The 15588-nt window shown below is 41.8% G+C and overlaps 1 protein-coding gene across 1 annotated transcript in view; it reads right to left on the reverse strand.

The window, feature by feature from the left end:
* Positions 1–13503, reverse strand: part of sgsm1a (small G protein signaling modulator 1a) — a 26465-nt gene extending 12962 nt beyond the window's left edge. The window contains exons 1-12 of the mRNA XM_037680095.1: positions 13495–13503; positions 12940–13015; positions 7130–7292; positions 6800–6952; positions 6642–6709; positions 5399–5544; positions 4908–5045; positions 3984–4108; positions 2610–2677; positions 2334–2497; positions 1795–1930; positions 1544–1687 (exon numbers count right to left, since the gene is read on the reverse strand). Coding sequence (XP_037536023.1) covers positions 1544–1687; positions 1795–1930; positions 2334–2497; positions 2610–2677; positions 3984–4108; positions 4908–5045; positions 5399–5544; positions 6642–6709; positions 6800–6952; positions 7130–7292; positions 12940–13015; positions 13495–13503 — 1390 coding nt within the window. The remainder of the gene's footprint in view (positions 1–1543; positions 1688–1794; positions 1931–2333; positions 2498–2609; positions 2678–3983; positions 4109–4907; positions 5046–5398; positions 5545–6641; positions 6710–6799; positions 6953–7129; positions 7293–12939; positions 13016–13494) is intronic.
* Between the last annotated feature and the right edge of the window lie 2085 nt (positions 13504–15588).

The following is a 15588-nucleotide window of genomic DNA, read 5'->3' on the forward strand; positions in this document are numbered from 1 at the left end:
AATTATATATATATATATATATATATATATATATATATATATTAATCTGGAGAACTCTCCACCCAAAGGACAAGGCTGAAATTCAATACTGGATGCTCGTGATCTTTGGGACTCTCAGGCGGCACTTCAAAAAACAGGTCTGATCCTGCTCTGGACGTCACTGGAGCTCGTAAGCTTTAACCACATCCCAGCTAAGCCTGGGGACACTGAGCCCGAGTGAACCATGTTCCGCCCCTCAGTTGTTGAGGTGGCTGCCTTGAACTGTGGCCTCAAGGTTGTTGGTGCTTCTCGCGGTGGCCATCCTCGAACTCGATAATGGACGCCCCAGTTTGGGGGCTCTTGGTCTACATTACTACCCTCACCTATGGTCATCGTCTCTGGGTAGTGATCGAAAGAACGAGATTGCGGATACAGGTGGTTGAAATGAGTTTCCTCTGCAAGATAGCTGGACTCTTGGAGACAGGGTGAGGGGTTCAGTTTTCCAAAAGAGACTCAGTAGAACCGCTGCTCCTCCACATCAAGAGGAGCCAATTGAGGCGGTTCAGGCATCTGGTAAGGATGCTCCCTAGGTGCCTCTCTAGGTAGGTGCTTCGGGCATGTCCGACTGGGAGGAAACCCAAGGGAATATCCAGGACACGCTGGAGAGACTACATTTGCTAGTTGGCCTGGGAACGCCTTGGAGTTCTCCCAGAAGAGCTGGAAGAGGTGGCTGTGGAAAGAGATGTCTGGGCCTCTGTTCTAGCTGCTGATCCCGTGACCCGACTTTGGAACAAGCGGAAGATAATGGATGGATGGATGCTGCTATCCAGATAATATCTTTTTCAAGCAAGGCCTTGTATATTTTAGTAAGATATTGTTAAACATGCTGCATCAGTTACAACAGCATGGCTTCATAGTAAAAGATTTTAAATGTTTGATATGTTTACTCTGTTCTATTGCAAATAAAATATGGGTTTATGAAAATTGAAAACTGTTTAATTCTGTATTTAATTAGATTCTGGGCAGCACAGCAGCTTGGTGGATAGCACTGGTGCCTCACAGCAAGAAGTTCCTGGGTTCAGTCCCCAGTTTGGACCTGGTGTCTTTCTGTGTGGGGTTTGCATGTTTGTGTGGGCTTTCCCTGGGTACTCTGGTTTCCACCCACAGTACAAAAATATGCATGTTAGGCTGCCTTCAGGCCCAGGTCTCCCTTGCAAAATAGAACTACAATCTCAGTAGAATTTGTCTGGTTTATATTAATAATATTTTTACACAACATCCCAACTTTTACAGAATTGGGGTAGTAGAGGTTAGATTATTAGAAAAAAGCAAGATAAATACAGTAAGCACTTTCCCAGCTCAGCAGCCAGATTTGATCAATCACCCTATCAGCTGTTAAAAGGTTATTGCAGTCAGGAGGGTGTGACACAGTGTGGCATTAATAACGCTGTACATCGATAAACATTGCCAGAGGTGCAGGTCAGTCCACGAGGATATTAGAATAGGAGATTAAAGCAAGGCAAGCTGACAGATGGACTGACGAGGTGCGGTGTGACAGTGTTACAGCTGCTTCCTGTGAGTGAGGGCGATTCTTCCTGACAGCAGCAGGGCCTCCTGGGCACAACCTGGGTCCCTGTTTGGGAGCTGGACTGTCCACTCAGTTCAAGGGAGAAAGAAGAGGTCAGATGGAGACGATGGGTTACAGTCACTGTTACAAACAATGAGCAACATTTTCATCAAAATGCATGAATCCCTTCCACCCCACCCTTTCTGGGTACTGCGTCGTTCAGGTTGCTTCTGAGAAAGGAAACCCACCGAATTCTGATTGGCTGTTTGGAAAAATTATGCGGAAGACATAGTCCGTGGCCTCGTCCTCTTCTTTGTCCGAGACCGAGTCTGAGGAGCTGGATCCTGGAGGTACCCTCTTCTTCAGTTTAGGAAATACCTTTCCCTGAAAATAAATTAAAGCCAACAACAAAATTGTTCAGCTGTTAGAGCCCACTGGAGACACCCTTTTTGTTCAGACAACAAGTGCCTGCATGAGTCATCTCATTAATGGAGTTTGAACACATGTGGCTGTTTATTATTATTTGATTAAGCTCACAAAAGCACCTATTCCTATGGGTAGGCCTGTATTGTGTGTCTGTGCTGAGAGTGCATTAAACACACAGTCATCTGTATCACTAAAGGCAACACAGCAACAAGGATACTGATCTGTTTCCGAAACCAAATGTCTTTTTCATTGATTCCTCATTAGATGAGTCGGTTTAACGTTTAAGTTATGTTTCCTGGAGGAATGCCAATTTTGAGCTCATATTGTGTTCTGGATTAGAGTGAGATAAAGGCGTGCTGACCTTTCCCCTCTGGGACCAAAGTGGAGGGTCCAGCTGACCATGGGGGAGCAGGCCGTTCTCCAGGCAGGACAGGAACTGGAGCAGATGGCCTCCTCTGGGGAAGCGGAGTGGAGGTCTCTGGATGCCATCCTGGCTGACCAGCACCACCGTCCCCCCACTGTCCACTACAGGAAAGACATATGCATAGATAATGATTTATCAGATTATATCTACTGGCTACATGTGATCTGTGTCCCAACTAACTTCAAAGTAGGGCATTAAAGTGCACAACTGTACCTTGTTGATGACAGTGCAAATAAACTATCTCCTCTAAAGGGATTGTCATGGCGTAGTCCCAGTACACGCTGCAAAACAATAAATTAAATTAGTTGTCAATTAAATCACTTTGCGCTAATCATTAGATATGCACACATCTACAACAGATTAACTATTGGAGTCAACCTCAACACGGCTGCTACAGCTAACTGACTTTAGCACACACAAAATTGACTTTAATATAGAAAATTTTAACGTAACTGATATAAAATTTAGTGTTGTAGTAGCATTCCTTCAAGGAGTGATAGGACTTTATAATTAGATAAGTTTAGATTAAGCAAAAATATCAAAAGAGACCCCAGTTTCACAATAAATGACAAAAAGATGTTATAAACAAAAATACTGTAATCATTTGTAGTAAAAGAAACCCTGCACAGATATAGCATGACATAGTTTTTGCAGGTTTTAGAGAAATGGTGTTGCAGCCAAGAAACCATCTGCTGAAAATAGGCTTCTTCAGATCAGCAGCAGTTATCCAACCCTCTGAGCAACAGACCAACGCGCTGCATTATTCAGTAATACCCAGGTGCCACAAAAACCGCACAGCCAATCAGAATTAAAAAATGATATCCAGCAGAGGCACTTTACAAGTTCTGAGCTCTTGGTGTGAGGAGGAATACCGAAAATATCAAAAGCAGGTTTGTTCTTCACATTTATTCTAATCATGATCATCTATTCTCTGGTGGGTCATCACTGACCAATAATGTCTGCGTGTGTGAGAAATTTTAATGAAACTCAGAAAATATTCAGTGGATGTACATCTGCAATCGATTAACTTTTGGAGTCGCCCTAATTCAAGAAGGCCAGCACAGCCCACTGACCTTAAAAACACCAAACAGACATAACTTAGTAAATTTTACAGAAGTTGAGCTAAAACTTACTGAAGTTGTAGCATATTATTCTGAGGGTGGAGAGATTGTGCAAGATTTTTCTTTGAAATTTTGCCATTAAGTATTTGGAGTCAACCTTGCTTTCTGTAAGCAAAATATCTCTTAAGTCATTGAATATGTTTTAATAAGACTTGCAGAAAACTATCACTGGATGCATATTCATTTCAAGATGGCTGCCACACTTTATCAGCATTAAATGACACAAAAATAGCTACCGCTCAGTAAACAGCAGATTTTAGCAAACATTTGACATGATAGTAGCTGGGTGTTTCACAGCACATTCTCTGAGTGTGACGTATCGCAATAATGCACAAGACTGAGCACAATGTTATTTCCAAGATTAGACAAAAGCAACTAGAACTGTGTTATTTCTAAATGAAGTATGATTTTAGTCTAAAACTCTGGCAGTATTCCTCCCAGGAAGCCTAGGTGTTTGATATTGGACCTGCGTTCGTAGTCTAAGTCTCCAACAGAACCGTTCATGAGCTGATTGGGTGTCCACTTTAGCGTCATGATGTCAGCAGTCTGATGCAAGGAGAGGTAACCTGGGATAGCCTCCATGTCATCCCTCTGAAACACAAACCAGCACAGATGTTTAGAACAACATCATGTGAGCTACGTGAGGACAAAGTGTAAGAAAAGCGTTCAGAAGCTGAACTCAGTAAGATGTATTTACCCCTTTTACACAAAAAGCAATTGTTTTCAATGCGACAGAGACAAAGTGTAATAATAAAAACACAACCATAGCACAGGCTCCTGAAGCCATTATTACCGTATTTTCTGGACTATAAGTCACACTTTTTTTCATAGTTTGGCCAGTCCTGCGACTTATACATGTTTTGTTCCACTATTCATGACACAATTTTTGACTGACACGTTAAATGTTCATTCATACTGACATGAACCAAAGAGTAAACATTACCATCTGCAGCCGCAAGAGGGCCCTCTAACCCTCCAAACATTCACTTAGAGACAACTGAGGAAAACGTAACACAAGTAAAATGCCCCCAAACACGATGTAGAATGAGATCGGTGAATTTACCGGTAACTTGCTTATTGACTCGTTGGCTTGTTTTGTTAATTAAGCCTGTTCAGGATCCCAGGTCTGTTCTCTGTGTTATTGTTATTTCACATTAAATGTCTGTTCTTGCACTTTGTGAAATACACTTCTAAGTAAATGCAACTTATACTCTGAAACGACATATATATGTGTTTTCCTCTTCACGAGGCATTTTTTGACTGATGCGACCTATACTCCGGAGCGACTTATAGTCTGGAGAATACGGTATTTAATTTGCTGTAATACATTATGTCAGAGTCTTTATGAGCAGGTTTATTTTTAGGTGTTGAAGAAGGATGAGAGTGTTACCGGTTGTACGAGCACGTTGTTCTTGCCAAAAAGCAGCGTCGCCCTGCTGTTCTGATGCAGAGACTCCACGTAGTCTCGAGCTGACGGGGAAGGGGAAGGCCGCTCATCCATGCTGCTGCTGGAGTGTCGCTTCTGGATCTGCGTGGACACAAACAACTTCGAATCGAAGAGCGCAGCGATGACTAACACATGCTTGTTCATGTGCACCAGTGCAGCTGCCCCCAAAGACCAGTGTTGTTTTACCGAGAACGTTCACATCCACCAAGCACAGCAATAACACAACCGAAAAAAAGTGCCACGAACTGTAAGAAGGGCTGAGGTGACCCAGTTCATAGCAACTGAACGAGTAAGAAGGGCCCAGAAACACTCTGTTCCCTCTCCTGTCACACTCTGTTCTTCACTTGATGCATCCCAAAACCAAATGTCTGCCTGTGCGTGTGAGCTGATCCATCAGAGTTAAAATCAGATAGAGCCTGAGATTTCATACTTACACACAACGCCGGTCTCTTGGTGGGAGAATCCTGCCTGCAGAGGCCACTGTGGATGCGATGTCTCTGAACCAGCTCGTCAGCAGACGGGTCTGTCCAGAAGTGATCTGCCGTTTTCATCTTGGTGTACTCCAACGCACAAGGTCCGACTGTCACAAAGAAACCGCACAGTGAGACGGGACTAACACAGTCAGCTCTGCAAGATCTTAAACTTTAAGGAATGTGCTCTGAAAATAAGATTTGACAGAAATGTCATTCTTTATGAGTGTGCAATCAGTCAGGCTTGAGCAGATTGGACAAATGGCACAAAAACTGCAGTGAAAGAAATAAAAGATGCTATAATGTTCTACTCTGCTTGTTTTCTGATCATAATGAATTTAGCACAAACCGTAAGCTATTTTGTTTTTGGTTCGTTTTTTCTTTGTGGCAATGCTTCTTGGCAACAAACTTATTCTGTTGGAAAGTCTGTTTAATTTCTTATACATGTTGCCATGATGTTAGGAAAACACAGCTGTGGGTTTAGCAGTAGTGTTGAGTTTTTGGGTTGCTCCCACGAAAACGTGCCAAGTCTTCTCTGCTAATGCCAAATAGCTTATTTTGCTATTGACTCGTATTTAGCATTTTTTTAATTGAACGATTGAAGTCTGACAAACAAACCATATAGGCAGTTTAAGAATTTATTCATTTAACAGCAATAATCCTGAGGTTTTTCAAGCCCAGGTTAAGTCAGGATGTGCATTTGGCCTAAAAACAATTGCCAAATCTTTCACGTGAGCTCCATCTCTGTAACAACCCTTCAGAAAGAGAGCAGCAGAAAGAACAACAGCATTCATTTAACAGCAAGGGCCTTGCTATCATGTGGAAGAACCATACACAGACACAACATGGAACCTCCTTATGCTGCTCAGCAGCTTGGTCACACACTACTGTGGGATGGCATCCCATTCTTTAACCAGAATTTTCCTCAAGTCATACAATGTGGTTGTGTTGGTCAGACACAACGTACTAAAGACAATCTTCCAGGTCTTCAGTGAGGTTGAGGTCATTCCATGTGCTCTGCTGTCAGATTCTGGAGGTAGTCTCTAAAATCCTCTGCTCTGTGGGTGTGAGTGTTGCCATTGTAGGAAGCATAGTTTCAAAGAAATGAACTACAAATGTCCTCACTCCCTTATTTTTTGTCCTATGTTTATAATATTGGATCATGACAAAGAACAAGCCAGTTTCTTACAGTGTCACATATTATTACCCAACAATGATGCCAGAATAGGTCCATCTACAAGGTCCATTAGGAAAGCTTCTTTCTCATAGTATTTACTGGAAGAAAATGTGAAAAAGGGGATTCTGAGAAGGCATATAAACCTTGTAACACTGCTAAAGAACGTGTTCTCCGTCTTCTATACACACCTGCTGTTCTCCACCAGGTAGAGGACGATCTTATCCAGCACTTTCTCGAACAGAGCAGTCCTGATCCACAGGTTCTTGACTCCCGGTGGGTTGAGGCTGGGCAGCCGAGGCATCTTCCGAAGACCGTCTTGACTTTGCAAGCTTTGGCTTCGTCTGCAGAGGAGAACAGCAGAGACATTAAGCATGAATTATTTAGAAGCTTAGAAAAGGGGGAAATCTGAACAGAGACAACTGATCAGACAAGCATCCGTTTGTTTTTATCATTTGGAGAATCAAACGGGCTTTGATGCAGATCTTTTTGAAGTCTGCAGTGACGTGTGCGACTCTCACTTGGTCTCCATGATCTGTTCCAGCTCCTGGGCCTTCCTGCAAAGCTCTTCAGCTGGGGGGAAGCTTTTCCCCACCTTCATGAAGAGCGCTGCTATCTTGTTGCTACGCAAAAACCCCGCAGCTCGCCGTCTCAGCCCATGCAGAACACAAGCCTCCACCGCAGCTGTGTGGACAGAAGACAGAGGTCGGAAAATCTACTTTTTATTTGACGAGCGAAAGGATAAAGGACACAAGAACTCATCAGAAACAGTGTCATCGTGAGAAAACAATAGATTTGAGTAAAATTGCAAGTTCTCTTGAATGTTTTTGTGCTCGGAGGAACCGTAAAAACCATTCGGCTACATCCTCATGACTTTTGTTTTACTAGTGTAAAATCAAAGATTTCACGTTCTCCAAATGAATTCTCAGGATTACATCTGTTTAATTTATTGACACCTTCATCTAATCTCTGTAAACTGTTCTGGACACACAGGTTGATGACATGTTGACACGCTTTCTTTACTGATGTGGACGCTGCTTCCATTTTGGGCCTACGTGGCAGCGCCTGGTTGTCGTGTTGACATTTGAATTTTCTGTCAGGGATAATCCTGTGGCTCTGTTCACATGGGGTCAGGAGGAAGGCTGGGGTTGCCATGGCAACCCCTGTTGATAGAGAGATGGAGCTCTGGGAGAGATGAGCAGAGGGAGAGGCGGCGAAAACTTGTGACCGTCGTGATCCCTTTTTTCCAACTGTCCTCGCTCAAACAAACAACTTCCTTCTCTCCTTCACTCTGGCGCTCTTTTTTTTCATATTTTATTTCCTGACTGTTCTTTTTCCTCACTCCGACCTTCCTGCACCGCTCGCTCCTCATCTCACGTCATTACAGGAGCAAAAAGGTAAATGTCAGAACAAGAAGCCCCATTAAAATGTCTCGTTGTTCATGCCTGTTACCCTTATCAACTTTTATAAGTGGCCTCAAATGAAAAAAGTGCATTAACAAGATCCCAGCTTTTTCTGCCTTTTACAAAAAAATTAACTAATTTCTACCAAACTAAGGAAAATTGTCAGTCACAACTGCATCAACATAACAAAGATGTTTAGTCAAGTCCACAAACCAGCATGGAAGATGTTCATTTCTCATTTACAGCAATGTGAGCTTATTCACAAAAAAAACCCCAAAAAACAAAGAAAGCAGAAGCCGAAACCAGCAGCCTAACATGCCACAAAGCACAAGTGCATCATGGACCAGTCCTCTGTGGAGTCCCACCTGCTGAAAACAGTCAGTGCAGAAAATTGCTCCCAATCATCCGGTATCTGTGGCAACCGAGGCTGTGAGAGTCTGTCGCCTGTGACACGCTGCTGACCAACTCATCATCCTGATAAGCCACCAAATCAACAACAACACCGGCTCTTACTACAGACAAGCAGAGCTAACCAGGTGAAAACAAAACTGTTGATGACATTTTTTATCTAAACCTGACATTATAGCAGAACAGCTGCCACTAGACAATATAGGAAAAGAATGTGTAAAAAATGTTTTTCCTGCCAGTAAACTAATCCCTAAATTCTCGTTTGTCAGTTTTAAAAGAAACCAGGTTTGAGTAGACGTGACTTTTATCTGCTTCACTGGCAGGAAGTGATTAAATCTGTTCACAGATACCAAAACAACAAGCAACATTACAGAGATTTGTTTTTAAATGTAATTACTGGTAGACTGTAAGAAAAAAAACTGGTTAAAATTATCTGCTATTTCTTGAAAGATCATCTAAGCTCAGCTTTTGTAAAGAAATGATGGGAGATGTTTTGGTCAGAACATAAAAACAATATCAGAATCAGAATGCTTTTATTATCCTTACACAATGAAGTACATCAAAATTACTTTCCGTACAGCCGTCCTAAAGATGGACAGAAGTGTACAGGGGGCTGCACCTTCTAAGATGTGCTGCCCCTAGTGCTTAGATAAGAAAAAGGGAAGAAAACATGAGGAGAGAGGTATAAAAAAGGATCTCTCACACTGTGTCCTTGACAGATCACAGCAAAGCAACTTAAACAGACATAATACATATGCGTGTTAAGAGCAACATGCATTTGGAGTGGGTAGGGGTGGAAGTCCCAGCACAGCCACCAGGTGAGTGACGCAGCCCATGGCGCCTTCGCATCTCTTAGAATGCTGCACCAGGAAGGCAAGTGAGTAGGGGGTGGGGGGTCCCAGCATGGCTGCCAGGTGAGTGACGCAGCCCTTGGCGCTCCTTCGCATCTCCTAGGTTGCTGCTCCGTGGGAGGAGAGGGAGGCCAGTGGAGGCACTGAGTTTGAGGGAAGGTCATAGCCAGAAACCCCCCCCCCCCCCCCCCCCAGCCATAGTCCTGATAAGAGGTGTTTGTTTATCAGCCAGCTCAGTTGAGCTCTGTCAGGTCCACGACCTTGGGGAAGGGACGGGGTGGGGAGGGGGACAGAGCGTCTTTGTTTCCATAACATCCAAGGAACAATTCAGAAGGTATGCAAAAATGGGGCTCTGAAAATGGTTCACAAGACAAACAGCAAACCATGGACGTAACGAGGGACGGAGCAGAGGACGTGTCTGCCTTCCACCGAGAGCAAGCAAGAAAAAAAAAAAAAAGTACAATCTTGTAGAATATTGTGTCATACTCATAGTATGTGTTGTGAATGACTCTCAGCTTCTACCACACTACATTTTAGGTAAATATATATCAAACTGACTGAGTTATAGCCATTTTTGTGATTTTTTTTATTTATTTTTTAATAATTTGGTTGTGGCAGCCAGCTAAAACTTGGTTGACTCCAACAGTTATTCAGTTGCAGATATACATTGATTCATTTATATTTTATTTAAATTCATCCTAAGGTTTATGGGACAACATCATCACTCACCTTCACTTTTTTGGCAGCAGATGATTAAACGAGAGAAAGAAAGGAAAGTGCTTACTTCTGAAAACTAAAGACTTATCAGTCGACAACAAAAAGACAGAGCCTCCAGCCAGATACAATACAGAGATTTTTTTTTGCCTTTTCCTTTCTCTTATTGCTTCTTCTTTCAGGGGTGCTCTGAATGTCGACATTTTATTGAGTGATCCCCGGCAGCTCGTAAAAGCAGCCATGATGGTGGAGGTTAATGGCTCCCCAGTGAGCTAACTGAGCTCTTCTCCTCACACTCCGTTTTCTGACACCGCACAGCTGGAGAAAGCTGTGACGATGATCACAGGAGGAGGATGAAGAGGAGGAGGCTGGCGGACAACACAGCAGACAGAGGAGAGGGTCATTCCGAACTGATGGGGTGTATCATATTAGCCGAGAAAACACTCGCCTCGATCCAACAAATGATCTCCGCGCCAAAGGCCAAGAAATCTGTTGACACTGCAACATGAAAGTACTGAAGGGACACACAAAGCACATCAAAACCCCCGACAAAATGATGGGAAGGAAGAAAATAGACTTTCAGCCACACTGTAAAAAAAAAACCAAAAAAACAGCACGCTGTAAGAAATATTTTCTTCAACCTCTGAGAATGAAATAAAACCACAAATGGAGAGGAGTGCTGAGTTGACCATTGGAACAGAAGAATGTTTTCGGACTTGCTTTACATGTGGTGAAACTCAAACTAAACTTACTATGTAACTGTGCAATTACATTTTTGCAGCATTAAAAAGCTGGCTGTCATATCGAGACCTGAAACTTTATTTATTGTGTGGCTCGTTGCACATTGTTACAATGAGGCAACACGACGGCGGCTCGTTCCTTTATGTTATTTTCTTTTCGTGTTAACCTGAGTCAGCGTCAAGAAAGGCGTGTGCTGCTCTTCAAATGTTTACAGCAAAACACTGCTTTGCCTCATGTTGCTGCTTTTATAAAAAGAAAAGTCTTATCGTTGGACTTGGGAACACGGCTCGTTTGCACACATGGATTTAATCAAACAGAGCTCAAGTGAAAGTTGTTTTATTTTCACACTGAAAGCCAGAAATAAATGTGATTCCTGATTACAGCTCTGGTCTGACGAGTGTGAGCGCCTGCATGTGGGCAGTGTGTTTCTCATTGTGTTCAAACTGTGATTTAACAGTTTGATTTGGAGGTAGGAGCAATAATAACACTTAGTGAATTATTGAACTTGAAATGTGTTTTTAATTTTATTTAGAACCAATTTATTCCAACAGCTCATTTATTTTGTTGTTTAATAATATCATCTTGTTGGGTTTCGTGTAGTTTTCTATTTTTGTTTATGCATTCATTTATATATATATATATATATATATATATATATATATATATATATATATAGTTATTGATTCTTTCCCAGTGTCTCAGGTTATTGTTTCCCCTCAGCTTCCCTTGTACAGCATATTCTCACATCTGTTCCTCATCCAGTAATCACCCACATAAATATAAAATATCCTGTTGTTCAAGTTCTTTCTCAGATCCCACTGTTGCTTCCTGATTCTCCCACAGAGGTCCAGCTTTATTTTGTTGAGTACAGTTTGTTTATGATGTCCATGAGTGAGCCGCCACTGTTGGGAGACAATCTGGTGACTCAAAATTGCATGAAAAATATGTAAATTTGACCAACAAGCTGTTTATATATATATATATATATATTTATTTATTTATTTTTAACAAGCACATAGATGTTTAATAACCTGTTGAAATACACCAAAATGCAGGAAATCATATCTACTTTATTCAAGATTTTCTGGGGGAGGATCCCCCCCGCCCTGCCCACTATTTGCGTTCCAGCATTGATCAGTTTACAAATTAAGCCCTATTACTCGTTATGACTACTGCTGTTATTATTCTGTTCAGTTTTATGTACAGTAATCCATTTGTGGACTTGCTCTATCGTGGTTTTTCAATAAGACTGGACATGACACACAATGGCTGATTGATGGATGAGCCGCACGATCGGCATGAAATTTTTATTTAAAATACATTATTTAAAATTATTTAGCACCTGTGTGCAGCCCACAGCTGTGGGAGAGGCTTCTTCCTGCAGCTGATCAGCTGATCTCAATGCAGAGCGGAGAAATGGGCGTGGCCAAGACTGCAGCTAGAGGCAGAGAGCTGAAATCATGACATACTGTGCTCTTTTAGAGAGTTTAGAGTTTAGAAACATTGTTTAGAATATTGCAAAAGTATGGGAAGGGTTTTAAATGCTTTTATATATACAGTATATATATACTAAAATAAACTACTAGTTACTACTTGTACTACTATTCCTACTTCGCAGTTTTTCACTTATCACGGGGCTTCAGGGTACTGATCCCCCGCGATAAATGAGGGACAACTGTAAAGAATTTTCTGTAATAATTTGAAGAAGTGGCAATACAATTATTATGTTCATTATGTGAATAGATAAAGTTTTCAAGTGTTTTTGATACTGTTAATTTTCCTCAAAACTGTAATTTTTGGAAAATGAAATAAAAATTTTTGTTAAAAAAGTATGTCTTGAATGAAAAATACCCCATGTTTAAAAATTATAAAACTTGTATTAACACTATTAAAGTGCAGGTCTTAAGTATTTATGTTACATAAATATTTCCATTGCATTAAAGACACAAACTGAAGAAAATTATTTAACAACTATGAGGGTTATGAGGGGGTCCTTGAAATCTTTTCTCCACTTTAAGGGGTCCCTGAACCCAAAATGTTTGAGAACCCCGGTGTAGATAAATGAAAATATGTCAGAAATTTAAATTATTAAGACTAACCAATGCTGACCAAATCATTACGGCAGTCCAAGATTCAAAGGTAATACAAAGGGAACATAAAAACTTTCTGTTACAGAAGAATAAAAGCTGTTATCGTTTATTTTCAAGTACTTACCGCAGAAAGACACAATGTGGCTGCTGTCTTCGTGAACAAACTTCCTGGTGACGGCTTCCTCCATAATCTGCTTCACCTGTGAACGACACGATAGATGCTGGATGACTCATTCATTAGTATGCCACAAGTGGCACAAACAGTCGGTGAGGTGCTTGTTGGAAACAATTTGACTGAGTGGCAAACATACTCAGAGGATAATCAGGACAATTCAAGAGTCTAACGCACGTGTGTGAGATAATATACCTGGATTCAGAGAGAGGCCAGCTTTGAAGAGTTAAGTGGAGAAAACACAGCTAGGATCAAAGATCATGAGAGTGAGTCATCAGCTCTCATTCTGAGGGCTTCTGGGAAATGGAGGTTCATTCGTGGTGGGGGTGAGGGGTGGACAAGGGACCCTCCCTGTCTCTGAACAATTTCCGGTTCTAATCAGAAACTACAGATGCCGTTCCAAACCCTGTCCACATCTACTTCTTACTTTTTTTGAGATCAGATGATTACAAGGCAACTCTGATTAGTTTGTTGTTGTCACGACGATGTGTCCTTGTCCCCGCTGACTTGAGACATGCTACACAGCAATGATTAAAACAAGCGGTGAATCAATCCCTCTGGTGACTATGGAGACGTTCCCCTGTGTGGGCATCGTTCTGCGAGCCGGAGGGGGAGAATATGAGCCTTCAGCCAGAGCCGCACAGATAGCTGTAATTTCCTGCCAAAATGAGTCTGTCCACAATGGACATATTACACAGCCAAGTTCATCATCTGCACACACAAACCCTCTTGCTAACACACACACACGTTGGCCAGACAGATGGCTGTCCATGAGAGGATGTCTACAGACAAAACAAGCTTCCTTTAGCTCCATCGTCCACATATGTAAACAAACCTGACTGCCAAAGTTTAAACACTGTTATCTGCAAACAGCCGGAGAAAACATCATCACTCCTATGGTCAAAATTTTAATTAAAAGGTCTAACATTCCTTGAAGGAATGCTCATCACCTTTCATGACAGATTTTAATGCACAATGTCAAGCACGATCTGTCAGCCATGTTTGAGTTTGCTAAGGCTGATTAGCTGTGGCAGCCATCTTGAATCAAACTGGCTCCAAAAGCACACTGAGCTGTGACTGAGACTAGACGGCGACTCAAACTTGACTCAGTGTTGTGAGAAAATACACTATATTCCCATTGAAGTTGGAGTGTTTGTAACCAAGTGACCAGTAGGCCTGTTATGAGAACAAATTTTGCCGGGCAATTAATTGTCTATTGCAATAATCAATAATATTGTTTGAAATTTGACAATAATTAGTAATTATTGTCAAATTTAAGAAGAATGTTGGTGAATTTTTGTGTGTGGTACCTTTTTTGACCACTGGATGGCAGTATGAGATTGTTTGAACCGAAGAATGGATAGTGAGGGAGCAAGTAGCGTGTCCATTTAAGAAAAATGGGAGGAAGGCCCCTTGACATGGCATGGGCTCTCTCCTTCCTTTTTTTTGGGAGGGGGGGGGGGGGGGGGTTCTCAAAATGGCATATACTCAGTGTGGTTAGAGCTCTTTAACATAACATTTTTCACACAAAGCTTTTAATAAAAAATCAGTAAACAAGTTCTCAGCTTCTTTTTGCAGAGAAAAACAACTTTTTACGCGAAGGCACGGATTTCAACCGTGAATTTTGGAGCTTCGACAAGACAGAGTTTTTTTTCCTGAGGTTGGCCTGTTAGCTTAGCTCGTAGCTTAGCTTCTCAGCTTAGCTGCTTTTAACGATCCAAAAGCATGATTTTGGATCGTTAAATGGATTTTAAAGAGAAAGGGAGGTGTCAGTGAAGAGCATCGGAGGTGAGCTTTTTGTCATCCAGGTTGACAAGAAGAAGCGATAAAGCCGAAAAATGAAAATGAGGTTGATCATTTTCATTTATCACATGATTAATTGGGCAGCACCGTAGCGCAACTGGTAGAGCTGCTGCCTCTCAGCGAACAGGTCACTGGCTCAAATCCCAGTCCGGGGGCCTCCCTGGGTGGAGTCTGTATGTTCTCTCCGTGCATGCGTGAGCTTTTTCCGGGTACTCCAGTTTCCTCCCACAGACCAAAAACATGCATGTAAGGCTGATTGGTAACTCTAAATTGATTTATTGTTTATGGCGACAGGCCTAGTGACCAGTTTTTCAAGAGTTATCTGTGTGGTTTTTGGACCTGGATGTATTTGCTGCCAGAAAAGAGCTCCAGTCTGTCAAAATCCAACTCCTGCACTTTAGAGATGAGCTCAAGATACCCATAAAAGCTCTGTAACAATTTAGAGAGAAAATTTGTCACACAAATTGATTGAACATGTTTAAAATTCAAGCGACTTCTGCAACTCGTCCAAAAAAATTGAGAACCCCCGCAAATGCTGCAAGATGCTTTGGAGACTGCCTCAGAAAGGCTGTGCACCAACTAGTTGATTAAAGTTTAGCTACTTTAAAACGCACCCACCCCACACACACTATTTCCTGTTTTTTTGGCAGTGGGTGATAAATATACTCTCAACTAAAGGACATTTTTCTGCTCTGTTTTATTCTAATCTATACACTGATATTGTCTTTGCATCTTATGGACCATCAGTATTAGTTTTGTATGGTTTTACTGCTCGATCATAAAGATCTGGCCTAACAT

This window comes from Nematolebias whitei, chromosome 8, assembly GCF_014905685.2.
Source record: "Nematolebias whitei isolate Nwh7 chromosome 8, NemWhi1, whole genome shotgun sequence".
In the NCBI taxonomy this organism is placed as follows: Eukaryota; Metazoa; Chordata; class Actinopteri; order Cyprinodontiformes; family Rivulidae; genus Nematolebias; species Nematolebias whitei.